The sequence below is a fragment of the Phoca vitulina genome, unplaced genomic scaffold (assembly GCF_004348235.1).
Source record: "Phoca vitulina isolate PV1807 unplaced genomic scaffold, GSC_HSeal_1.0 scaffold7, whole genome shotgun sequence".
NCBI classification, from domain to species: Eukaryota; Metazoa; Chordata; class Mammalia; order Carnivora; family Phocidae; genus Phoca; species Phoca vitulina.
Genome location: NW_022589710.1, coordinates 66,466,537 through 66,493,007, shown reverse-complemented (window position 1 = coordinate 66,493,007; position 26,471 = coordinate 66,466,537). Strand labels below are relative to the sequence as shown.

The following is a 26,471-nucleotide window of genomic DNA, read 5'->3' as shown; positions in this document are numbered from 1 at the left end:
CTGGGACAGGCCCAGGACACTCAGCTTCCCGGGCTCCTTTCTCCATGGGCTCAGTGAAGAGTTCAACCCTCCCAGCTCCTAGCACTGTTCAGAATTTCCCTGTATCTAGGGAAGATGCCTGCCAGCTACCGCTGGGCAGTGGGAGGAGGCAGCGGTCTCCATCAGCTGCTTCCCAGCCCACAGTGGGCAGGAGCCCCGGGGGATCCCCTAGGCCAAGCCCCCTTTTCTGCTGGCCTAGCAGCCCTAGGGTCAGGCAGGGCAATGAACGGTCAGGGTGCCAGCAAGTGTGAGAGCCAGGCTGCATGGGTTCTCATTTGGCTTCTCTCCTCCCTGGCCGTGCACCTGTTGCCCCATCTGTAAAAGGAGGAGAAGAGGGCTGTTCAAAGGCTCAAATGAGTTCAGGCGTGCTGTCCTTACAACGGTGCCCCGAAGACAGGCCACGCTCAATGGCAGGGCTATGGTTTCCAGGCAGGGCTCAACGGGGCCAGGGAAGCCCCCACTCAAGGCAGAAGTATGGGAGTCCGAGAGGTCGCCCTGAGCTTTCTTCGGCAGTCCCGTACTCCACACTCAGCTTCAGCGAGCAGCCAGGACCCCCCCCCCCCAGACTTGCTGGCACCCTAGCCTCTGCTGGGCGCACCCCCCAGGTGCCGGCTCAGCTCTCAGAATAATGGACAGGTTGGGCGGGATGACCGCCCCCCCCACAGCCCTAGCAGACCCTGACATGGGCTATATCCTGTCCCCACTGCCCAGTGACCATCTGCTTCTCCTCTGTGCTCCCCTATCAGAGACCATGCCCAACTGTACTTGACACACGGGGCCAGAGGCCCGTAGTGGGCAAAGGAACTTCCACCTGTGAGCAGGAGGGAGGCTCCAGGCCTAGCCCCCCTGCCCCACCTCCACCTCCAGCCCCCAGGCATACAGGTCAGAGACAAGAGGCAGGAAGGGGGTTGTAAACAGTCACGTTGTTGGCACAGCTTTGGGTGACAGAGCATCAGTAGTCTTTCTGGACCCCTGGCGGGGGGATGCTGGAGGAATCAGAGGGCCCCTGGGATTTCACTGAGCAGCGTGGGGATAGAGAGGACCAAGGTGGTTCCAGTGGCCCCAACACAGCCTTTAAAGTAGAGAAACCTGATGCCCCCCCTCATTCACTGGGGGGTCATGGTGCTTGGAATGGCCAGGTGGGTGGCTTCTGTCCCAGTGAGCCCTGGAGAGTCAAGTCTCAGGGCCCGGGGCCCCAGCACTGTCCCCAGAGCATCCACATGGACCCAGCATGATAATGAATTCCAAGATGACCAAGAGGCTTCTCCCAGAGGTCATCCAGAACCCCCTTCCCCCAGCCAGCCCTCCCCAGATGCTCACTTCCCCCAGGCAGCCTGATCCTCGCTCAGACGGCCATGGCCCACAGTTCACTCTGGGCTCATCGGTCTAACAGCTTCCCTTTGCCCCACTGGATGCCTTCCTGTTCTCTTCGGCACCTCTACCTGCCGGGCCACCTGCCCATGCTCTCTGAGTCACCTTCTGTAGGCCACGCTCCAGATGGTCCAGGACCTTCCACTCAAACCCTGGGCAGGACAGGCCTGGTCCCCTCCCTCAATCTGCCAGCTATGCCTCTGTTAATGCGGCCAAGGACCATGTCTGCCCTTGAAGGGTGGTAGCCCTCAGTGCTGAGGATCCATGGCCAGACTGTGTTCCTGCATGTGCCGGAGATGTTTGGAGGTAAGAAAAGAACACCTGGGGCTCGTGACCACACAGACCCCAACACACTGTGGCTTCTGGTCTGCGGAAGACACGTGGGCAGGGACACAGAGCACGGGAGCACTGCACACACCTCACACGCGTCCACAGGACAGCATTACAGATGGGCCCCCTCTGCCCGCAGGCTTGTGCGCGCACCAGGCGCGCTCAGGGCGGAGGGGCCCTGCCAGGCTGCGGCCGGACGGATGGTGCTCGCCTACAGGTCAGGGTCCTCGTGGCTGCACACGACGCCCGCGTCCTCCTCGTGCCCGCAGTTGTGCGTGCCCACGCCGGCGTGCGTGCACTCCAGCAGGTTGCGCTCGTTGCCCGCGCAGCGCACGTCATCCAGCAGGATGGGCAGCGCGCCGCCCTCGCCAAACTGGGCGCGCTTGGTGGCCCGCACGGCGTGCGCAAAGCCCAGCTGGCGGCACACGACGGCGGCAGCCTTGGTGTCCCAGGCGTCGTCACACACGGTGCCCCAGCGTCCACCCGCGAACACCTCCACACGCCCGCGGCCCGGACTCAGGCCCGCGGGCCGCACCAGGCGCACGGCGCCGTCCGAGGGCGCGGGGTCCGCCGTGCCTGGTCGACCCCGCCGCCGCCCGCCACCCCTCCGGCCGCCGGGTCGCCGGGTGGGCCGTGCGGGCCGCGGGGTGAGCGCGGGCGGAGCAGCTGTGGGGCGGCTGCGGCGGGGTGCCTGGGTGGGCGCACGCGCTGCGGGCCGTGGGGTGCTCTCTGCCCTTCGGATGAATTCTGCGCGGAGGAAGAGCGTGCGGTCAGAGGGACCCCAGCCGCCCAGCCCACCCCAGCTGTCCACCACGGAAGGCAGAGCCCTAGGGAAAGATGTTCTCATTCTGCCCTCCAGTCCGACCCTGAGGTTGGGGTACCTCTTGGGGATACCAGCCTGGAGCTGATGCGGGGTGCTTCTTCAGTCATTCTGCAAACACTCGTTAGCAGCTGCTTTGTGCCAGTCTGCTTCTGGGGTCCCCCCCCCCGGCCCCCAGTCTTGCCCTCCTGGGAGTCCCTAGTCTGGGAGTAGGGATGGGGGGACAGCCCCTCCCACTGTTAACTCATGAGCCCAGTGGAAGAGAAGTGTCTGGGAGGGCTTCTCAGAGCAAGTGACCTTTTCTGGTTCCAGTCTTTGGTTCAGGGGTGAGGAAGCTGAGGCCCACTGATGGGGAAAACCTGCTGAGGATCTAAGGCAGACAGGCAGGATGGGAACTGGCCTGCCCAGGGCCGGGCAGGGCAGGGTGAAGTCTCCCCTCCACGCTTCCAAGGCTGCTGGCTGGGGGCTGGGGCCCACCCTGACCAGAGAGAGGGGACAGGGTACCCCAACGTTCTACCCCACCACAAGGCCTGGATACAATAGGCATGGGGAGCTGAGGTGGGCAACTCCCTTTGTCCCTGCAGCACCCCAACACTCACACTCGGCCCTGGTCAGCCACAGAGATAAACCTCACCCCGCATGAGACACTCTGTCTGGAGAGGCGAACTCCCAGACTACTCCCCTACTATGGGGAGGGACCCCAGGGTCACCAGTCCGAAGCCCTCTAACCCCCCACCTCAGCTGAGATGACAGCTGACGAAGGGCCTTGATTCAAGGCCAGGAGCAGGTCAGGGCCAGGAGCACGGGGACATGGGCCAGACGCTCCCCCTCCCTGCACCCTGGCCCCCACTCAACCCGCAGGGAAGGACTTCCAGCTCCCCGGTCTGCTTTGGCTCTTGCTGGTCCGGCTGCCCAGACTGCCCCCCCACAGTGCACCCTTCCTCTTCATTCCAGCCTCAACCCTCAGCCTCTGGGAACACCCCACCCCCACCCCCGTCCTGCACTGCTCTGGGGCCCCATGGCTGCTGGCACACACTTCTGTAACAGCCCTGGGACAATAAGTGACTTCTCTGTCTGTCCCAGCCAGGACAGGGCCTGCTCTGACTTCTCCTATGGCCCCAGCATCCAGCACGGAAGGGGTGATGATTGAAAGTGCCAGAAACTGCTGAATGAATGGAAAACTGGCCCAGGCCTGAAACCAACTGCAGCTAGAATGAACTTCCCCAAACACTGAGCTCATTCCTTCCCCCAACTGTCCTCTGCTGGGGGCTCCCCTTCCTCAGGGCCGCCCGCCCCCAGCTGCCAGGTGCCCAGCCTCCCCCTCTTCCTGTCCACCAATGGGTCCTCGATCTGTTGGGCCCACTGGGCCCACTGAAGGATTTCCTTTGGCCTGCAGGGTGATTTTTAAGATTTTGAGCCAAAGGTGCCAAAATTTGCAAATGGAGAGATTGTATGTATGTAACAACCTAAGGAGGCGGGGACCATGTTTGTCTTGCTCAGCGGTATGTCCCCATGGAAGCACGGGTGTGTGGTAAGTGAATGGACAGACGGACGGATGGATGGATGGATGGATGGATAGATGGATCCATTTCCCACCTCTCTTAAGAACTGGATGGTCTGACAGCACTATCTCTATGCTCCCACAGGGCCCAGGGGAACACCCTCACAGACCCCTCGCCACGCCTGCCCTCTCAGTTGGCCCCAGATGCCAGGGGTCATCATTTGTGGCCTTGCTTGGCCCTCAGGTCATGAGGGTTTGTGCCCACCTCCCTCCCCACCAAACTTGTCAAACAGAACCAGCTTACGGCAGCCCCAGGCAGATGCCCCCTCCTCTGCGGCTCCTGCATCGAGAATGACTCCTCCAAGTCTTGCTTTCACACAGATATACCCGCTGTCTGTCCTGAGGGCTCTGAGTGTACCTGGCTTAAGCCATCCCTCCCCTTCCCCTGCCCCCCTCTGAGGTCTGCAGCCCCTTGGGGCCACTCACCTGCCTGGGTTCAAGGAGCTCCACCCACATTAACTGAACATCTAACGGATGCCATTCCCAGTGCTAGGCATCGGGGCCCAGGAACGGCATCCAGGGCCAGCCTGAAGGACCCATATCTGCTGGAGGAGCAGCTGGGCTCCGGGTCACAGGAGCTCCCCTCCCCCGTTGCGTCCTTGTTGGCAGGCACTTACTTTCTTTGGGCACAAACTGGATGAGGCGGCTCCTCACCTTCACCTGGGCAGGCTGGATCCGACACTTGCCGGGTGGTGCCCGTCTGCCAACACACAGGAGGTCATGAGTGCCACCCTGGGAGCCTGCCCTGAGCATGTCCCTCTGACACCCGCTCTCCCCTGGCAGCCAGGCACCTGTGCATTCAGGCCTGGGCAGAGGGGGACGTGAACAACAATGGTGGCCATTGGTGGGGCACCTACCGCGTGGCCCCCAGGGCTCTGGGAGCCCAGCCCCAGGGCAGAAATCTTGTATCACGGTCTGCCAGGTGTCCACTCAGCGTCTGCTTTTCAAGAGCCCAAGGGCCGGTGCCTCAGGAGAGGCTGAGCTTCTGATTCAGAGCATGAACTGTCTTGGGAACGTGATCAAATGTCACAGCCCCTTTCCTTCCACCACCAGCCCCACTGCTGTAACTGTGACTGCAGCCTGATCCCTGCACCCCACCCTGGCCCCTGCACCCCACAGCCTTTGAGGAGAGTCTCTCTCTCTCTGCCCCTCTGGCCCTGGATTTTGGTGATGCCGCATCGGAGGGAAAGGTAAGCCGATCTAAAGATAAAGGGTCGGAGAGAGCCGCAGGGCTGGCAGCGGAGATGAGGGATGGGGGTGGGGTGGAGGGCGGGGCTTCAGAGGGGAGGGGGAGACGCTTCTGAGAAGGGTTACCAGGGCTCTGAATTGGGTCTCCTCTGACATCTCCGAGGGGCACAAGTAAGGCATGGAATTCCATTTTAATTAGCTTTTGGCTGTCGATCTGAGTCTTTGAATGGGACTGACCCTATTCTGGGACTGGCCCACGTGGGTCCAGACTTCAATAGGTTCCAGCAGCACAATGGAAAAGCCCGAGGGGTGAAGTGGCCATGTGACAGGAGGTGGCTTCCAGACAGGCTTGGCCCAAGAGGGAAACTGAGGAGGGGTATGGGTCTTTCCCCCCAGAGGTTGAAGAAACACAGCCAGTCACCCACGCTTCCCAAAGCTGCAGAAAGAGTGGGTTTTGCTCTGAACCCCAGATAATATCCACATGCTGCAGACAGACCCAGCACGGTTTTGTTCCTTAAGGAAATGATGTAAAAAAAAAAAATCTTTTAGGCAAAAGGTAGGAGATGCACCCCTAAATGCCACAGTGGTTTTGTCTGGGCAGTGATGGATGCCCCCACCCCACTCGTCCACTCCGCAGTTCTTCATTCCCGTGTTCTGTAATGCAGCCTCTATGCAGGATGTTGTGGGTGCAAAGAAAGACATGCATTCCAAAAGAGAAGCACAAAAGAGATGAGGGAGGGCAGGAAGGGAAGGAGTCTAGCCTGTTTCTGGCTCCTCCCTCCAGGGGACCTTGAGCAGAACTCCCTAAGCCTTGGGTCCCCTCCGTTGCATGGGGAGAATGAGCCAATAGCGAAAGAAAGGTACCTCGTGGCAAAAGGAGAGGGTGGGTCTAAGGCAGCCTCTGACAGGAATTACATGCTCCATATATGTGATATTTCCTTAGAGAAGCACTCTTTAAAAAAAAAAAAAAAAAAAAAAGAGAAATAAGCTTAATGTCCATGGAACGGGTAAGATAATTGTGGCCCAGTGACTCAATAGCCAATTACACAGCCATTCAAAATGACGCTTTCAAGAGTGATGTTGCAACGTGGAAATATTTATACAAAATAGGGAAAACGAACAAAGAAAAATGCAAAGTCTGCATGTGTTCCTCGGCATCGCCATAAATCTGGGCGCTAGCAGATGAAGCCGGGGGGACCTTGGGGAAATGGGAAGGAGGGATGAAAGGAGGAAGTCCTTATGGGTTTCTTGATAAATAATGATGTCAATAATGAATAGGTTTGTGTTTAAAAAAAAAAGTGTGGTCAATAAGGAATGTCTGAGAATCTGTCATAGACCAGAGAAAGCTAAGGAGACACAATGATTGAAGGGAATGTGGGATTCTGGGTAGGATCCTAGAGCAGAAAAAGGGCAGTAGGGGAAAACTAGAGAAATCCTTTAATTAATAGGAATGTACCAACATCGGTCCATTAACTGTGATTAGCGTACCATGACGTCACAAGATGCTAATGACAGAGGACATCGGAGAGGGATATATGGGAAATTCGGAACTATCTTTGCAAATTGTCCGTAAATCTAAAACTACTCTAATTTCTTAAAATGATTTTTTTGAAAGAGTGATGGTGTTTCGGGATTTCTCCAAATCCAGGATGTTTCAAAGGTGAGGATAACTGTCCGCATCAGGGGCTGCTGGATGTGAGTGGATTCTTTGAGGGCCCGGGGCGGGGGTGGGGGGAGTTGTGCTGGGGGTGGGCGCAAGCTGTGCACACGTGGGGCTGCTCGCCCAGGTGCTGAAAGGAGGTACAGAGCGGTGGGAGGCCAGCTGAGAAGCAAAACTGAAGGGCTGAGAAGGAGCTTGAGAAATCAGATCATCCATTCATTGGTCAAACACGCCCAGAGTCTCTGCTCTGTGCTCCGGGCCAGGCCCAGGGCCGGCACTGACTTTGAAGGGGTGGAGAGGGCAGTCTTAGCCCTTGGAGACTCCCGAGCCAGGGGGAGATTACAGATTACGGGTCTGAGTGGTGAGAGCCAGGGGGAGCACTGGACAAGGCCTGGAGGGAAAGGCCCCTCGGAGACAGTGAGGCCTAAGGGTCAAAGGGTGGCGATATGCAGTCACGGGGTCAGAGCGGGGCTCTGGAGCCAGCTGCCTGTCCCAAGCCCAGCTCTGGCTCTGGCTGGGAGGGGGGCTCCCACCTTTATAGGATTTCCACCTCTGTAAACTAAGCGGCTGAGAAGTCAAGGAGTTGTACATGGAAAGAGTCAGAACAGCACCTGGCACTGAATTAGTGGCTCTACATAGAAGCAAAGCAGATGGAGATGGACATGGGAGGGCCAGGGGGTGTTCGGAAAGCCCAGCATGTTCCATACAGGAGCCACTGAGTTGGTTTCCCCAGGGGAAGGTGGGACTGCCGGGGGGAGGGCAGCCCCGTGGTGGGGACAGGTGGAGATCAGGGTGTCGCAGGCAAGTTGAGGGTTGGGGGAGGTGGTGCCCAGGGCGGGTGGCCCAGGAAATGAGGAGTGAGGGGCGAGTCAGAGAGGAGAAAGGATGGGGTTGGGTGGGGAGCAGGCCAGAAAGTCAGGTCAAGCCCGTGATTATCTGGCTCAGGCGGCATCCTTGGCCCCCTCCTACCATGAGTAGAGCTGGATTTGAGGCGGCAGATCCAGTTTTGAGCCCCAGGTCTGCCCCTCACCAGCACTATGGACCTGGCCGGTCACTTCCCTTCTCTGGGTCTGTTTTCCCTTCTGAAAAATGGGGCTATGAGTCATACCCTCCCAGGGGGTGGTGGAGAGGACAACAAGACAATGGAGACGGCGGGGGGGGGGGGGGCCTGGCAGACAGCAGGAGTCCAGGCATGCAGTGGCGGGGCTCACCTGGAAGGGTCGATCACCTTGTAGACAACCCCATGGGCCGCTGTGGCACTCGGCACGCCTGTTGACATGAAGTACAGCTCCCCTTGGGCGAGAAACCAGGCAAGGAGTGAGAACACTGCCTGGAATATGGTCCCGGCCAGGCCCCTGACCCCAGGCCCCCCAGCTCCCCTCAGGCTCTGAAAGGGACCCCAACCTCAGGGAGGTCTGCGTAGCCCTTCAGCGCCCAGAGCTGGAACCAGAGGCCGAGAAAGAACCAGCTGCCGGCCGCTCTGCCCGGACTTAGCCAAGTTCTTGCCTCCTGCTGGGGACCCAGCCCCGCCCTGGTCCCTGCTTGGCCTCACGCCCAGCGCACACAACCTCTGGGCACAAGTGAGGGTGCACAGCCCAGCTCCCCAGCTGACTGCTACTGCGTGACTCCAGGCACATGGGGCTCCTTGAGCCTCCGCTTCCTTATCCCTACCACGGGATGCCTCATGGACGAAGGATTAAAGGAGCACAGAGTAAATGCTCAGTCAGTATTAGCTATTGTCATTGCTATGACAGTCATCCTCCAGGATCCGGGTCCCGCCAAGGCCTTGAGGCCAGAGTCTCTCCACTGACCCGAAGGCACCTCCCGGGCAGGTGACAGGCACAAGAGTACACGCTTGGGGGGTCCCTGGTGTGAACCCCAGCCCCTGCATGTAGCCCCGTGGGAGCACTGGTGGCTCTGGGAGAGTCCCACTTGGAGCCTCAGTCGAGTGTCCTCGACCTCTCAGGGCCCCTGGCACCGCGGATGCTCTCAGTGAACGTGAGTTCTCTCCCTCCTCACCCTCATCCCAGCCCCTGGCTCTTGCTGCCCAGGAAATAGGCTTCTTTATTCCTATCTTATAGAGGCTCAGAGAGGTTAAGTGACTTTCCAAAGTCACACAGCTGGTGAGTGGTGGAGCCAGGCCTGGAACTCAGGAATGTCTGCTGCCCCCAAGCCCTCACATGTAGGACACATGGTGGCTGGGGGGCACAGACACCTCCTATGTGTGATTCAGTGTGGTGGTTCAGCCATGCTTATATGTCTGCCTTTGCAAGAGGACAGTGAACGTTCTCCCGAAGATGGGGGCGGTCCCCAAGGAGAGACTAAGACAGACAGAGAGGTGAGAACTCTGAGGAAGGCATCTTTGTGGGACGGATGCAGTCAAGGAGGGCTGCATGGGGGTGGGGTCTGAGAATCAAGGCCCAGGAAACCCAGGGATCTCCACAAAGGCAAAGACGCTTGGGGGGCCAACTTGTGTAACTGGGGTAGACCCAGCTTTGGTGGGGAGCTGGGGGCTGGGGAGGGCAGGATGCTGAGTGCTGAGTGACCTCTGACTCCCCTCCAGGAGCACCAGCCCTGCTTTGGTGGGGGGCTGGGGGTGGTTAATTGGTCCCCAAGGTGATACAACCACACCCTGGCAAGAAAGCCCCTGCTGGAGAACCCATAGGCACAGACATGAATTTGCTGTGCAGTCTTGGGCTGTCGCTTCCCTCTCTGGGCCTCTTTCTGAAGAGAGGCCTCTGGGAGCCGCTGTCCCCACCTAGCTGTGCAGTCCTCACACCCACTCTCCAGCCCCCTGGAGCGACCCAAGTCGCCCTGCACGCGTTGCTCCCTCTGCCTGGAATGCCCTTCTCCGTGGCCTTCCTTTGGCTGACCAAGCTCGAGCTTAGGGCCCTGCTCTGGGAGGCCTCCAGGCGCCAGGTCGGGTGCAGTACCCCCCACCCCCACCTCTGTAAAGGGACAGGCCTGCACCAGGCACACTCCTTGGCCCCCAACCCCACGCACGGGGAGGGGGGCCCACCGGCACTGCCCAGCCCTACCCGGGGCCACACGGCCCTCTTCTGTGGTGTGCTGTGTCCGGAGGACACCAGGCCAGCAGAGGTCCTTGTTTTGCAATTTGCAAGTGTCAGAAGAACAACTAGAGAGCTGGAGCTGGTGGCTGGGGGAGGTGTGTTTGTGTTGGACCCCAGGGCTCTGTGCCTTCCAGGGGCGGCCTGCCCAAGCTCACCAGCACGCTGTCCATGGGCCGTGTGATTTCAAGTAGGCTCCTCCTGGCTATCAGTTACTTGATGTCATTCAGAAGGCTGAACAAGGGCCCCTTGGGAACTGCACCTTCCAGGCCCTGCCCCTGGGGTGGGGGGTGGGGGGCGCACCTCCTTCCAAAACACATTAACCCCCTACTGACCAAAAGAAAGGGCTTTCAAGGCCCAGTGGCTTGGGAGGGCAGTGGGGGCTGGGGCTGCCCTTTTGAAAATTTAGATTGTGACGGGTGTCATCCAACAAAGGTTTCCCAGACTTAGGCCTGGGGGCTCTGGGCACTGGGCCCTGCAGGGGATACCCCTCCAAAGGCCCCTGGGTGGGCGTTGCCTAGCAACCCTGCCAAGCATCCCCCAGGCTCCACTGGGGGCCCCTCAGCTTTTGTCCAGGGACAATTGGGGCCAAGGACAAAGGCAGGACGCTGGAGCAAGATCCAGCCTCCATGGCCCCTTATCCTCTCCCCTCCCTCCCTGTTCCTTGCATTGAAAATACAAGAGCCTGAATGAGAACCCACTAACAAGTGGGTCAACAAAGGGTGTTCAAGAAGGCGGTGTCTACCCAATTTCTGAAGATAATGTGGCTTAATTGTATAGGCCAGATTTCTTGGCCATGAGGAACCCAGGGTAGTAGAGTTCTGGGATACATTCTTCCCCCACGCACCTGCATTTCCACCATTACAAACCCTTTCCTGGTCGGCTCACTCCATGGCCTAGAAGCAGCCCTGCAGGGAGTTGGGGGCTGGGACATTGCTCCCACCTTCCAGATGAGGAGACAGAAGCCCAGGATGGTGAGGACTGATGCCCAAGCGAGGTCTCAGACTACTGCACACTTGCTCCCCAGCCCGAAGGGGGTTTCAGGCCTGAGACTCCATCTCTGGAATCCCACCCAGGCCAGAGGACCCACAGGGTGGGGGCATCAGTCTCAGGCATGCAGCCTGGAGAGAGAGGTCTCGGGGCCTCAGGAGTGCTCACCAGCCTCATCCTCAGCAAAGGAGATGATATGAGGGTAGTAGTTGTTAATGAGGCCCGGGAACGCACAGGTCTGGCCTCGTCCCATGCAGATCTCACTGTACTGCCACTGGCCTGTCTCCAGGTTCTCTCGGAGGGACATCAGACGCCTGCAAAGAAGCATGAGCTGTGGGGTCATGCCTGGCAGGGTGCCCAGGGGAACCCCACCCACAATCCATCCACCCATCCATCCACCCACTCATATATTATCCATGCAACCAGGACCATACAGCATTTGCAGGATCCAGGGTAAAATATGCATGCAGGGCCCCTTGTTCAAAAAGTACTAAGGATTTCAAGGCAGCGATAGCAGAACATTAAACCAAGTGTGGGCCCTTCTGAGCATGGGGTCTGTGCATCCACACGGGCTGCACATCCGTAAAGCTGGCCCTTGAGGTTCCCTGCTAGCCTAGTGGTCAGGATCCGGTGCTCTCATAAAGCTGGCCCAGCGTGCAGTCTTCACTGGGTACCTCCAATGCAGCAGAAAAGGGCAGGGGAAGGAGACCATCTTGTGCCCTGCCCCCTCTGCTCAGCCCCAGCCGCTGACCCACAGGAGGCAGTCAGAAGCTGCAGAATCCTCCAAGGCTGGTGACCAGAAGTTCGTGCAGACTCTGGAGCTGTCTCCACTCCGGAGCATGAGGTGGAGCTCCGGCATCTTCAGGATATGCTGATCTTGCCCTTACTCCCTCCTGCACCTGTCAATCACCAGGCCCTGCTTGGATGTACCCTCCTCTGGGGAGCCCCCCTGACTGCCCCTGTGCTGGGCACCCCCAGCACCGTGCACGGGCTCTCTGAGGCCGGACTGGAGTGGACCAAGCATGGGTCTGTCTCCCTGACTCGGGCGCGAGGTGCTCTCAGCTCTGCTGCCCTAACCCTGGCACAAAGCCTGACCCAGTGGAAGGGCTTGGGAAAAGCTAGCAAAATTAGTTGAATCTCTGTGGTCAGGTGACTTCAGCAATCCTGGGGAACAGCAGAAGGGGTAAGGGAGAATCAGACATTGAAAGAGAGGCTTTGGGAAGCCTGGCTGGCTCAGTCAGTGCAGCATGTGACTCTTGATCTTGGGGTCATAAGTTCAAACCCCACGTTGGGGGTAGAGATTACTTAAAAATAAGATAAAATAAAATTAAAAATGAATAAATAAAAAGAGAAAAAAAGTTAATTATTTTTTTTAATATCTTGACTTATTTTTTTAAGCAATTTCTATACCCCACATGGGGCTCGAACTCATGACCACAAGATCAAGAGCCACGTGCTCTACCAACTGAGCCAGCCAGGCGCCCCTCAGCAGCACTTTTAAACCTTGTGCCAAGTGTATGTCTTCCTAGGGCCTCTAGGGCCCTCAGTTTTCTCCTCTGTACAATGGGAGAATGAGGTGGTCATGAGGCTCCACAGTTCTCTTTGGGAAAGAGTCTGACCCACAGGCTTAGGAGATATGTTCTCTTTTCTCCCTCCAAAACCTGTGGGGTGTGACACATCCCAGCCCCACCTCATGCAAACACACACACACACACACACACACACACACACACACCCTTTAGGGGTTCAGTGGGTGGGGAAGCACTGCCATAGGGTGTGGGGATTGGGCAGCAAGGCGCCCCGGGCCCCCATGGTCAGACCCTGGCTGGAGTGCCAGCTACCCCCTCCCCAGCAGAATGATCTCTCCAGCCTCTTCCAGACGAATGCTCCCTGGAACCCCAGTCAGTCAGTGCAGTGACAGACACGTCCTGGTTTTCCCCAGAAGCCAGGTGGCCCAGAGTCCGTCGAGGAAGGTGTTCATGTTCCCCCCACCCCCACCTTCCACCTCTGCCCTCCCTGCCCCTCGGAACCTCGGTCAGGCCCGGAGCCCATGAACCTCCGGTGGAGGGGAAGACCAACGGATCTGCACTTAAACAAGCAGCCCGTCTTTAGTCGGGAGCCGTGCCTTCATGGCGCTGCTTGAGGTAGCCAGCAAGGCTCAGGAAAGGTATCAGGAGAAGAGGGGGCGGGCTGGGTGTTCCCTGAGATGTGACTCCAGACTTCCTCCCAGAGGAAGAGACCTGCTTGGCTCCGGCTGGGCGGTCGGGGTCCGAGAGCAGCTACGTGGGCTTGCACCTGCGCATGCTCACACGCACAGCGCACCTGTACTCCGCTTTTTACAGAAAGCCAGGGGCAGCAGCCGCTTTGGCGCCGGGGCCACTTACCCACTCATAAAATCGCCGAAAATGTAGAGGCCGTTCAGGTTGGGGTACTCGCAGCCCCGGTACACATAGCCCCCCGTGACCGACTTGCCCAGTTTGTGCGGGTAGGCGAAAATCGGCAGCACGTCATCTGCACAGGGGGGAGAAGCTGGGATGAGCTTGAGGGTCAGCCCCTCCCCCACAAGGAGCTTGGCAGGTGGTCTGAGTCTGGAGGGGCAGGGGGAGGTGAGGTCACCGGGAGGGCCCGAGTTGGGGGCCCCAGAGTGTCACGGAGGGAGGAAGGTGCCTACAGCTTGGGTAAAGCAGGGCAGAGAGAGCATGGGTTTGCGGGGATGGGGGTGGGTGGGGAGAGCCAGGAGCAGCCCGGCAGCGCTGGGGAGGTGGGGGGAGAGGCGAGGGGAGATCCAGGATGGGGGATCCACGGGGTGGGGGACGGATCCAGGATCAGTGTCTCCAGGGGCGTGGGGGGCAGAGGGAGGCGCTGGGCACAACCATGGGGGGGATGCAGACCCGGGGAGGTGGGCCCCCGGGGGCGCGGAGAGGGTCAGGGGGGCGGTCACCGAGGGAGGCGTTGGCGCACAGCTTGCGGTCGTAGCACTCGAAGCCTTCGCGGGCGCGCCAGCCGTAGTTGCGGCCGCGCTCCACCAGGTCCACCTCCTCGAACTTGTTCTGGCCCACGTCTCCGCAGAAGAGGCGCCCGCGGCCCGCGCCGCTCGCCGGGTCGCCGCGGTCGAACGAGCAGCGCCACATGTTGCGCACGCCCAGGGCGTAGACCTCGGGCCGCGCGGCGGGGTCGCCCACGAACGGGTTGTCGCGCGGGATGCGGTAGAGCGGGCCGCGCTCGTTGCGGTCCACGTCGATGCGCAGCACCTTGCCCAGCAGCGCCGACCTGCGGGCCGGGGCGGGGGGCGGGGGGGACAGGGCGCGGCTCAGGCTCGCCCAGCGCCAGGGCTCGCCCCAGGGCACCAGGGCGGCCCGTGGCAGGTGCCGGGCCGGGTCAAGGCCGGCCTGCGCTGTGGGGCCAGAGACCCTGGTTCAGGTCCTCCCTAGCTGCTTACCAGCTGGGTACCCACATTCATTCATTCATTCATTCAGCATTCACCGGGCACCTTCTTACGTGCCAGGCTGCGGGAAGGGAAGGGTTGGACATACATACCCTCTATTGTCCCATTTAATCCTCACCACCAAACTTTTAGGTCGGTGAGTACTACTGTGATCCCCCCTTAGAGATGGGGCAGCTGAGCTCAGAAAGGTCACATAATGTGCCCCGTTGTCATACCGCTAGTAAAGAGCGGCCCAGACGGCGGGACCACAGAAACCCAAGCTCTTGGCCACAACACTCTTTCCAACTTCCCCATGCCTGTCTCCTCGCTGTCGTGTTAGGGAGCTCCCTCTCCCTCCTGCCTCCTTACAGGGTTGTCCCAGGGAGTGAAAACACTCCTAAAAATGACTCAGATGTACTGTTTTCTTCCAATGCCCAGGACAGTGACCGGCATGTAATAGGTGCTCATTCAGTGTTTGGCGAGTGAATGGCTTGCAATCAAAGTCAAGTGCACCATACAGGAGTACAGGGTAGGGCTCGGGGGCGGGGAGCGAAAACACTGCAGAGCTCAGCAGGAAATGGGAGGCTGAGGTTCTTGCTTTCTCTCTCACCATCAAGGGCACTGGGGAAAGAACCACCCCATGTCAGTGAGCCAGACAGGCCTCAGAGGCCCTTCACCCCATACTTTACACCCACCACCCCTACCTCAAAGATGAGGCCACCCAGCCTGCAGAGGGTGACAACTTGCCCTCTCCCCCAGGCAGCTCTGGGCTGGAACCTAGGCCACTCCCATGGTACCAGGCGACATCTGCTTCTGGGGCCCCGGGAGCGAGGAGACCTCAGGACTCGTGCTCCAGAGCACCTCCTTACCAGCCGGCTCTCCTCGCTGGGAGCACTCTGGTGCACCCCCCTCCCCGCCCCCGCTGCTTGTGTGCACATTTCTGCAGCTGTGTACCCTCATTCCAGCCTAGCGTCCGCACCCAAGCCTCCCGCTCACCATCAGACATCTCACCAGTGTCTTCTCTAACCGTGTAAGAGGCTCCCACCCAAAGATGCCCCATGGTTAATCCCCCATTGTGTCTTTTAGGTCTTGCCCCAAGGAGTCCCCCTGACACGCTCCAGCCTGCTCGGCACCAGGCTGCAGATCACAGCCCTGAGCCCACACGCTGCGCAGCCGGCTTCACGACGGAAGTGGGCAAAACTCATAGCAGCAAAATAATGTTTTAAGTTCTGTCCAATTATCCACAAATCCTTAATTTCTGTTTTCCCCACTACATCGCTAAACACATCCCAAACATGAGAAGGCTGCAGTGATTCTTACACTGTCACATATGAACACGTGCGTCACGGATTGTGAACACTTTAATTACTATAATCAACATCCTCGCTATTTTTACTTTCTGGGCTAAGGAAGGTTTTGTCATTTTAGCTCAGAGAATGGAGGAGGCTGCCCTAGATATCCTCATCGAAGCTCTGTGTGTGTGTGTGTGTGCGTGTGCATGTCCGTGTGTGTGTGTGTGTGTGTGGAGTAGAATATTGGCAGGCCATCTGCTCAAGCCAAGAAGGAAGTAATGACAGCAAGACTATGCCTCAGTTTCTGGGCCATTGCAGGTGACCTTTGGGGCAGAAGACCCTCAGGCTCATACAGCCCCGCTCCGGCCAGCTCATGCTCCCCATTTGGTCTGGGAAGGCTCCCTTTCCTTCCTCTGGTTCAAGCAGGGCTGGACTGACTTCCAGCTCTGTGATATCCCTTATCAGGCACTTGTGACAAGTGGGTTCTGGGCCTGGCCCTCCATAAACAAGATCACCTTTACTCCTCACACAAGCCTCCCCCTGGAGATTATATTCTTCTCTCTAACTGGTGAGTGAAAGTGACTTGATGGGGGTCCCCCACTGGCTAGCGGCAGACTGAGCTGGGGCCCAAAGCCCTTTCTACTGCCCTGCGCTGCATGGCTGAGGAAGGAACTCCCCCTCCAGGAGAGTATGTAAACCAACCCACCGGCCAGCCAAAAGTAGAACATACTTGTTTTGGGCATTTCCAAACTTTCCAAAGGGGTCTCCGGCCATCCCGCCGTCACCAGTAAAGATGTAGAGGTACCCATCATCCCCAAACAGCAGCTGGCCCCCGTTGTGGTTCGAGGCTGGTTCTTCGATCTCCAGGATTATCCTAAAAGAAGATAAGCCACCCCCACCAAACAAACAAACAAACAAACAAACACCAACCTCAGCCAAAAACACAAAACAAGATCACAGCAATAAAACCTCCTCTCACTTGGATGCCATTTCACAGTTGAAAAGACTTTTCATATATTTAATAGCAAGTGATTTTTATAAGGATCAAGTAGGCTGAGCAGGGATAATTCACTCCATTGTGCTGAGTAACCAGAGGCTCAGAGAGGTTGAGCAACTTGCCCAAGGTCACACAGCCCACAGGTAGCAGAGCTGGGACTAGAACTCAGGTCTTCCTACTGCTCCCCACCACTATCTCCCCAGTTATGATCATGCAAAACTGTTGACCCAGTCACTGGCACAACTGGTTTCTTCATAATCGTAGCTACCCACATACCAGCCACTTAATGAGCAATTTCTACACACCCCCGTCATTCATTGTGTACTGCAGTTGCTAAGGAGGTGGGCTGCATGGTGTGGGTTGTGCTCAGCCACACACTCAACCCCTCAGCCATCTTCTTTACTGCCGTGGCCTTCCGCTACATGGCCGGCCAGCTGGCTTCTGGTTAGGGTTTGCTCGTGGAGCGTGGAAGGGCACGAGGAAGGGAGAAGTCACGCTTCGTTGGCTTCTGGTGCTGTCTCCGGAAGTGGTCGATGCAGGAATGGGAACAGTGGCTCTCGAAGATGGACTCCTGGGTTCCACCCAGACATCTTGGTACCAGGAGCAGCAAACTTAGCAACGCAAAGACCTTTTCCCTTCTGCTCCCCTGGCTTCTTGCAATTACTAATCTTCGGGTAACTTTGACCTTTCCCTTTTCCTTCTCTGGATCCTCCCAATACCTTTGTAGCCAACTCCCTATTTGCTGAGGTTTTCCAGGATTGGTCATTGACTTACTAATCCCTTATTAATACGGATAAGAAAAACCAAGGCACAGAAAGTTCAAGTAAATTGAACCCAGGACTTGAGGGCTCCAGAACCAAGACTGGAAGCCTTTCTGTTGAGGCTAACACACATGACTTGGGGGGTGAAACAGAACCCCAAACTCCAAGTCCTCCCTGGAGAGGACAGCTCAGATTGTGAGGCGTCCACCTACCATGGGGAGCCCAGCCCTGGGAACAGGGACTGACCGCTGACTCAGGCAAGGATGACTACTCGGTCCTGGCCCCACCCTGAGTCCCTAACTCTTCCCCTGTGTGAGTCAAGTTCGAGGCTTGTACTTGACAGGTCCCCAGAGGACCCTCACTGAACACTCACTCTGAAATAAGCTCCTCTGTATACTGTGTGTCCCACCTTCAGTTTTTATCAGGAATCACTTTTTAAAAGTCACGAGTGAAGCACATCCATCCTGTCCCTTTGCTTCTCCTCTGTGCGAGCCGTGTGATAAACTTGGTGTCTCTTGGAGAACGGGTTGTACAGCCCCGTGTCAGATAATGAGAATTAAGTTTACTCCTTTTGCTCTGGCTGCCAGGATGCTCAGAGTCAAAATTAATGCTGTATGACAAGACCTATATTAGCCCTCATGTTAACCAGCCTATCTGATTCCTTCTCCTTTTTATACTTTCAATGTCAAGATTTTACAGTTTTTAAATGCCCAATGTGCCATTATTTGCTTATTTGCCTCAGATTAGTCCTGGTTCGGCCCCTACCTGCCTTCTACTTCAGAGAACTCAGATCCTGCAAACTACATTTCCCATGCTCCTTTGCTGGCTGGGCTCCAGCTAGGGTCAGCCAATGGAAGGCACTGGCAGGAAACCAGAAGGTGGGAAGAAGGGAGAAGCCAGGGTATTTCTCCCCATATCTCTCTCTCTCTGCTTGGCCAATGTCTTGGCTGTAGCTGCCCCTCCTCTGTGGCCCCAGCTCCCCTGCCCAGGCCCACTGTGGTTCCAGGTGCCACTGAGTGGCCCCAGCTCTGGGGCTCTAGCAACCCCCTCTTCTCACCTTGTCCCTCCAGCCTGAGAGGTGGAAGCAGCTTCCTCCCGTTGGGAAAGTCAGGGTTACCTTACTTCCTCCCCAAGTTGCTCTTTCATTTCTAACTCCTGAGTAGCAAATTCCCAGTATCCAGTCCTGCCTGTTGACCTATCTACCTGGCAGAGGGTTTATTCTCCTGTTGGACCCAGACTGATGCATACGCCCTTCCTGCCAGGTTAGGTCAAAGCAGTTTTGAAAACAGTGAGGGGCGCAGATAATACACAGAGAGGAGGCTTGTGTTGAGAGGAGTAGATAAGCCTGCTGGGGGCGGGGGGGGGCCAGAGGGTCCAGGTGGGAGAAGTGGAAGGTGCGGCTCAGGAGACAGACACACCCGGATTCCAGCTCTGATGTTTCCCAGCTGCGTGGCCTGGCAGGTCATTTTACCTCTCCAAGCCTCCACTTCCTCACCTGGGAAATGGGGAGTATACTACTACCCTCATCGGGCGTTAGGAGAATCGAATGGAATGAACCACCTACAGTGGCTGATCCAGGAGTCTGGACATGATCCTGGGGTGCTGTTTCGCGACTGTTCTTCCCCTGAGCCCACAACGCAGGGCTCAGCCCCCTCACTGGAGGTGATCAAGGATTTAAGATGGGTGCAGGCACACCCCATAGATTGGTCTGGTCCCACTGGTGCGAACCGGCGCTGGCCAGCCGAATATCAGCCCTGCCCACCCCCCTATCTCACCCCACCCCGGGGAAAGCACCTCTCGGAGCTGTGGTCCACGGTGTTCGTGTCGTCCGCGGAGACCTGGAACTCGCTGATGCGGATCCACTCGTCGAAGTCGAACCCCACTGAGTAGTAGACGTAGAGCTTGCCGTTGTGCCGGAAGCGGGGGTGGAAGGCTATGCCCAGGAAGCCCCGCTCGTCGCCCTCCCAGGGCGAGGTGAGCACAGCCCGGCTGACGTTCAGGAAGGGCTTCTCCAGCCGCGAGCGGTCCGGCAGGTAGGCCCACACCAGCCCCACCTGCTCGGCCACGAAGAAGCGGTGGGTGCCGTCCTGGGCGTGCACCATGGCCACGGGGTTGCGCAGCCCATTGGCCACCTCCTCCAGGCACAGCTGCAGGCAGCCCTTGGCGTCGGCCACCACGCGGCCCAGATTGGAGTTGAGGTTCTCGTTGACCAGCAGGTGGGGGAAGCAGTAGTCCGCGTCGTCCAGCGACAGGTAACGGCAGAACTTGGCCCGGTTGCCCTCCAGGGCCCAGAGCTCTCGGTCGGGCGACAGGTGGCGGAACAGGCCCCGACACGTCTGCCACATGTCCAGACAGTAGTCCTCGCAGAGCCCGGGCACGGTCCGCAGGGGCGTGGCCGGGTCCTCGGCGTCGTAGAGGTGGGCCGCGTACGGCGAGCATTCCTGCAGAGACAGGGCGGGCCCAGGGATGCTGCGTGCAGGTGCGCACCAGCTGTGCGACCGCTGGCCGGGCACCCACCTCCTAGAGCCTCAGGCTGCTGGTCTGTAAAATGGGGGCAACGCCACCTGTCCAGCAACACGGAAAGTCTCACTGCGGGCAGCAACCCTCAGCTTCCTATCTCACCTTCTTCCTCGTGCCTTAATGCTTCTATTAGCACAAAGAACCACAACTATTACTATTACTACTGGCGGCAGCAACTGCCCTCGAGCACCTACTGTGCGCCAGAAAGGGCTGGAGCCGGTTTTATATACGATGCCTCTGCCCTATATCTGCATGACTTACTCCTTCGCTTTACCTGGCCCCCCACTCAAGGGACACCCCCTCAGAGACCACACATCCATCACCCCCACTACCTCCTAGCCTCTGACTCTGCTTAAAAACAACAACCCCCCCCCAAGAAACCCCAAACCCAAAACCTTACCATGACCCAGTATCATAATAAAAATTAACGTGTTTGCGTGTTTACTGTCTTCCTTGGAACCTACATCCCATGAGGGCAGGAGTTTTGCCTGTCTGGTCACTGTGTGTCCCAGAACCTAAGACAGTGTCTAGCACATAGTAGGCCCAGAGTGAATGCTTAGGGAATGTGCTGGATACTAACTTACCCGACCTGCCCGTAACAGTGAATGGTGCTCCTATCTCCGTTACTCAATCTTCACAAGGGCCCATGAAGGGGAGAGTGTTACAGATGGGGAGACTGAGGCACAGGCCAATGTCATTCAGTGCCAATGGGTCAGCATGGAGGAGTCGGGGTTTGGTCTGGGGTCGACTCCGCTCTCCCCTGCACCATGGAGGCTGGCTCACGTACATGGGCAAGGCAGTAACACCCATGCCCACATGTCCCCCTGGCCCCAGACCCCTCTTCCTCCACTGCTCAGGCACCTCAGGCAGGGTCCTGGGCTGTCCTCTGCTCTGGGGCAGATGGAACAGCCGCCCTCGGTCTCCGCAGCCTCCCGCCGAGGGCTCCCCCTCTGATGAGACACTGGGGACGCCACTCAGTGCCCATATGGGCACGATCTGGAATGCAGAGCAGTTCACGTCTCCTGGGGCAAAACTTTGAGCCCTGGGAGGAGGGAGCTGATGGATAAAGTGTTCTGCTCTCCCCCCCGCCCAGCAGACGGTCCTGATCCGCAGGTGGGATAGCTTCTTGGAGCCACGCTCCCGCCAGTTCAAGCATGCGTCGCTCTGAGCAGTTGCCAGCCCACAGCTGCCTCCTTGGCTCGGCTTTCCCTGGACCCCATCACTCGTGCTTCTGGGTCCTCTCACCCCAAGAAGGAAATGACCCATGAACTTTGCCCCAGGTTCTGCTTTCTGGGAACCCAGGTAGAGGTGACAAACCTGGCCAGACCTCTCCCCAGCTTCCGGCCTCCCGCACCCACCCCCTGAACTGAGAGGACCCCCCATGTCAGTCCCCCCTCCAGCCTGAGAGCTAACACAGGTACCAGCACCGCTGATCCAGCTCTGCCCACAGCTCTGCCATCCGCTCCCGCCTCCTGCCCACCTTCTGTTTCCTGACCCTCCCGGCCAGTTTCACCTCTGAGCCTCAGCACACACTGTTCCCCTCACAGGCATGCCCTTCCCTCAAACACAGCATTCTATTCGTCCTTGAATAATAACCATGGCCAGCCTGGAGAAATAGTACTAACAATAATAACAGCCCTGGGCACTTGGGCAGATCATGGGCCGGGGCCTTGCTGGGTGCTCCAGTGAATCTACATTTTCCCCCCAAGGCAACTGACTGCCGCCAGGAGGTATATTCTTATTCCCATTGTACCTACGGGGAAGAAGAGGCTGAGAAGGAAGCCCCTAACCAAGGTCACAGGCCAGACTGAACTTAGTGGGGTTGGAGGGTGGGAGAAAGGGAAAAGCCAGGGCATTTGCCCAGTCTGCTGGCTGGCTCCTAATACCACCCCAAAGCCTAGTTAAGTGTGCCCCACCCCTGCCCAGAGCAGGGGCCTCAGCTCTGCAGGCTCTGTAAGAACCTCCCTCGGTTAGAGCCCCTGATCTGAGCTGAGGTCATTATTTATGTCTGTGCCTGGCACCCTCTAGCCCCTGCCCCGCCATGAGCTCAGCGGGCCAAGGTCTGGACTGACTCAGCTCTGGACCCCGAGAGGCCTCGGGGGATGCTCGTCCCGCACTAGGGGAGGCCCTCGCAGCCGCACACTCCCCTCCTCACTGGCAGGGCCAGGCTGGGTTCCAGCAGGAGGCCTCGAGGGGCAGAAGGTGGCAGACTGCCCTCTTGCATGTGTGTTCAGGCTCTGGGCCAGGGGCGACTTCCGCCCTTTAAACAACTGTGGTCACACCACGGCCTTGTCCTCCTGGCCCCTTAGTGCTACTGTGAGGCTGAGGGCCACTTGGCGATGTGTGGTTGGTCTCTGGTCAGTCACTGTCCCGGGCCCAGACGAAGAAACCACGTTGCACATGTCCCCGTTTGCCGATGAGGCCTCTGTGCCGCACCATCTCTCCCACGGTTCCCCGGGAGCCTCCTATGCGTCCGGCCAGCCGCTGTGGGTGGGCCAGGAGGGTCTGGGTGCACACACGCCTCACTTAATTTTTGCAAGGTAGGGTCACCGTGACTCCCATTACATGGATGAGGAACTGAGGCTCTAGGAAGGCCACGTGCCAAGAAGTGGTCACACCGGGGCTCAGGCCCGGCCCTCACGATGTGTTGACTGGTGCTCTTCCCAGATTAGTCAGCAGTGTTTCATTCAGCAAGTGTTTACTGGACACGGACTGTGAGCCAGACACCGTCCTCAGCTCCAGAGACACAACGGGAAGCAGAAGAGACTTCTGGAAGCCAGTCTCAGTGCCCTCCACTCATCAAAGCCCAGCCCAGAGCTAGAGAGGGAGCCCAGAGGGCCGCCAGGGAGCCAGGCTGGAATCTGAGCATCCATGCCTCCAACGCTGGGCCTGGCAAGCCCTTACTCGTGGCCTAGGTACCCTTACTTACACACAGTGCAAACCTGGTGCTCAGACCTGAGTAATCCAAAAGCAGGACGGGGCAGGGGGGTGTAATGATAGCTGCTGGCAAGCATGCTCAGCAACTGGCCCGACGGCGGTCCGCGGAGGAGGCAGGAGAAAGGCCAAGAAAAATCGATCTAGTATCACACTGCTCAGCCGCCTGGGCCATCCAGCGCAGAAGCAAACAGCTTGCTGCCCTAAAATGGCCACTGTGGAGTTGCTGACATCCATGACTCATGGACCTGAGTCCCGAAGGTCTCTAACGTCCAGCACCTATTCCTTAGGAAGGCTGACTCTTTGTACGCAGTGTTCTCTTGGGAGGGTATTCCCTCCTCCCCCATTTCCACACCTGCCAAACTCCTATTCATGACTCCAGGCCTATCTGAGAAGTCTTCTCTGACTCCTCCATCCTCCCAGGGCCCTGAAAACAGGCAATATGACAAAGTCATTAAGGGAAGGGCTTTGGAGTTAGAGTGCCCTGGAGACTGAGTTTACCATTCCCTGTGTGACCTTGAGCAAGTTCCTTAACCTCTCTGTGCCTGTGTCTTCATCTGTAAAAGGGGGAAGGAATTCAAACCTCATAGTTGTTGGGAGGAATAAATGAGATGATGCATGTGTTGTTCAGTAACTGCTCAAACAGTCTGAACTATCAAGATGCAACTCAATGTTTCCTCTTCCAGGAAGCCTTCCCTGACTTTTCCAGGGAAAGTGCAGCCTTTGTCCCCATGCCCCATGGTGTTCAGTCACCCTCGGGAAGCCTTCTGTGCATTCTGGTAAGATCAGTGTGTCTGTCTCCCGACTTGAACAAGCTGGGCTTATGACTTGCCAACTGCCTCTGGGCCCAGGACCCAGCACAGGGCCAGCTCCTAACAGACTCTGGGGAAACGTCTGTCCAGTACATGCACCTGCAGAGCACGTTCCATGTAGCTTTCCATCAGAAACCAGACTTTGATGCCTTCAGGTTATGCAGAGAGGCAAGCTCAGTTACCCCGGAAGGTTGTGGTGCGGATGCTGGGAACCTGGGCGCCATGTGTCACAAGCTGCTTTTTCTCCTCTTGATGACACAAGCACCCACTGGATGAGGGCGAAGCCCTCGGAAAGAGTCTGAAGGGGCCAGGAGGGACAGCTGCCCTCCAGCTAAGGAGCCATCTGGGCATCTGGAGGAGTTGCAGGTGCCAGATGGGGGCAGGTTCTGGAGGGGACTGTGGGAGAGAGCATGTCTTCACGGTCTCTCTCCTGTCTGGAGCCCGTGTCCCTACGGCAGATGCGAATGCTCGGATGCTGTCATTGACTGAACCTTGTAAATAAGGCACTGTGGCCACCTCCTGGGGTGGAAATCAGGAGGTGCTGAATCCAGACACGGCCTTGGCTCACAGACAGCATGGTCCTCCCTCCAGCACTCTCCTGCCCTCCCTTGAGGCCCTGCCAGAGAAAGTGTGATCCAACCTCCACTCCTCTCCAAGTTCACTCCAGACATGAGGTCACTCTCAGAGACGCCTGGGGTAAATTGCTAGTAGTCATTCCACCCCTGGTTGCTCAAGGCCAAGCCATGCTGGGAAGATTCCCAAGGACAGAGGAGAGCCTCCTACCAGGGAGGGGTAGCAGGACTGACCCTTCCCTTCCTCTTCTGAGGACCCACCCACCTGATTCACTCTGCTGAGCCTAGCACATAGTAGGTGCTCAGTTAACAAGTGTGGAGTGGCTACATGAACCCAGCTACGTGACCGGGGCGGGAAGGGCTGGGTTCCAAGGAAGCCCCAGGCTAGTGAAGGAGGCAGATGCTTGACCAGACCATTCTGGCTCCCCTGAGATGCACAGCACCAGGGCTGAGCAGAACCTACCCTACCCCCCCACCAACCTTTGCTTTCTGGTGCTCCTCAGGGCCCCCTCCCTCATCCACTCCCAGCCCCTCTTATTTCTGACCCAGATGGCCCACCCACACTGGCACCGAGTGTGGTCCACGTGCCCACCATGGCCATAACTGAGCTGTGTGACCACTGAGCAATCTCTGCCTCTCTGGGCTTTCCCTGAATCGGCCTCTGGGCCCCACTCCGTCCCTGCCTAGGGCCGAGAAGCCAGTGGGGGCCAAAGAGGCACTAGAGAAATCTAACCAGAATCATCCACTGAGCCCTGAGTATGTGCCCTTTCGTCTGTGTGGCAACTCCGAGGGATGGCTAAGAGTGTCCCCATTTTAAAGATGACACAATGATGTACAGTGGTGACCTGCCCAGGGTCACATAGCCAGGAAGTGGCAGGGCCAGGATCGACCCAGTAAGTCTGACTCCAAGCCAGTCCTCCTGCCCCTGCCCTGGCTGGCTGAAGGGTGTCAGCTAGGCTGCCCTGCGGGACCCTTCCACCCAGGCTTCTCACTGCCAGCCCAAGGGCTTCCTGGCCTTGACTCCATTTCCCCAGGGATTCTGGTCAGTCACTTGGGAATCAGACCCATGCAGGAGAAAAAGAAACAGCTAGGGCACAATCCGGAGCCGGCAGAAGTAGGGGCTCTGTCCTCAGAGGGGAGATGGGACAGAGAGATTACACCAAAGGGATGTCACTCAGGTGGTCTGAAAGGACGAGGGCCCCTCTGCCTGGTGGCGGCGCCCCCAGAGAGAGGGCACAGCAGGAACCTCGGTAGGGGCATGGCAAGGCCCCGCTCACCCCGGGTGTGAGCACCTTGCAGTTAGGTCCAGGAAGGGGGTGGGGGCTCTGAGACTGTGTCCTCAGGGCAGCGCAGGGGCCCTCAGTGGGAGCAGTGTCCCCCATACCCCTCCGCAAACCCAAGTCCAGCGCATCAACCACGCTCCCTGCTCCCGGCAGGTCCAGGCTGCTCCCACCTCCCCTGGGGCAGCTCGGGCAGCACTGAGCGGGACAAAGCCTTCCCATCCTGGTACCCCCATAAGGGCGGGGCTCCTCGAGGCCAGGACACTGGGGGGCTGACTCCAGGAGGTCCCGGGACACAGGGGCCCCCAAACTCCAAGGGACTGATTACATCGGTGTGTCCGCCCTTCTTGTCCCCAAGGGGAAACTGAGGCCCAGAGAAGGCCCAAATCACGAAACTTAATGAATCGCAAAGCCCGGCTCCCCGCCCCGCTCCGAGGACCCCGCCCGGGGCCTCGGGGTCCCGAGCCCGCCGCCCGTCCGCGATCGCCACCCGGCGGGGCTGTCCCCGCCGCCCTCCCGCCGGGCCACCGAGGCCCCGACGCGCGCCCGCTCACCTGGCACAGCAGGTCGAGCGCGTAGCCGGCGCACGCGGCCCACTCGGCGGCGTCCACGCGCGCCGCCAGGGCTCCGAAGCGGCGGGCCAGCGCCGCGTCCTGCTCGGGGGTGCAGCAGCCGAAGGCCGAGTACTGCGCGCAGAAGCGCAGCGGCTGCGGCGGCCGGAAGGGCGGCCTGAAGTCCAGGCACTGCGGGTGCGCCGCCGCCCCGAGCGCCCGCAGCGCGAGCAGGGCCAGCAGCGCCCCGGGCCCGGCCCGCCCGCCCGCCATGCCGCCGCCGGCGCCCCGCTCCGCCCCG

At 58.5% G+C, this 26,471-nt stretch overlaps 1 protein-coding gene across 1 annotated transcript; it reads right to left on the bottom strand.

Moving 5' to 3' along the window:
• Positions 1-201: 201 nt before the first annotated feature.
• HHIPL1 (HHIP like 1) lies at positions 202-26,443 on the bottom strand. The gene is made up of 9 exons (XM_032405908.1): positions 26,174-26,443; positions 19,296-19,942; positions 16,474-16,617; positions 13,969-14,297; positions 13,412-13,538; positions 11,196-11,341; positions 8,181-8,262; positions 4,739-4,821; positions 202-2,487 (listed from the first exon to the last, which is right to left on the bottom strand). The coding sequence occupies exons 1-9, from the start codon at positions 26,441-26,443 to the stop codon at positions 1,952-1,954; spliced, it is 2,364 nt and encodes a 787-aa protein (XP_032261799.1). The 3' UTR covers positions 202-1,951.
• Between the last annotated feature and the right edge of the window lie 28 nt (positions 26,444-26,471).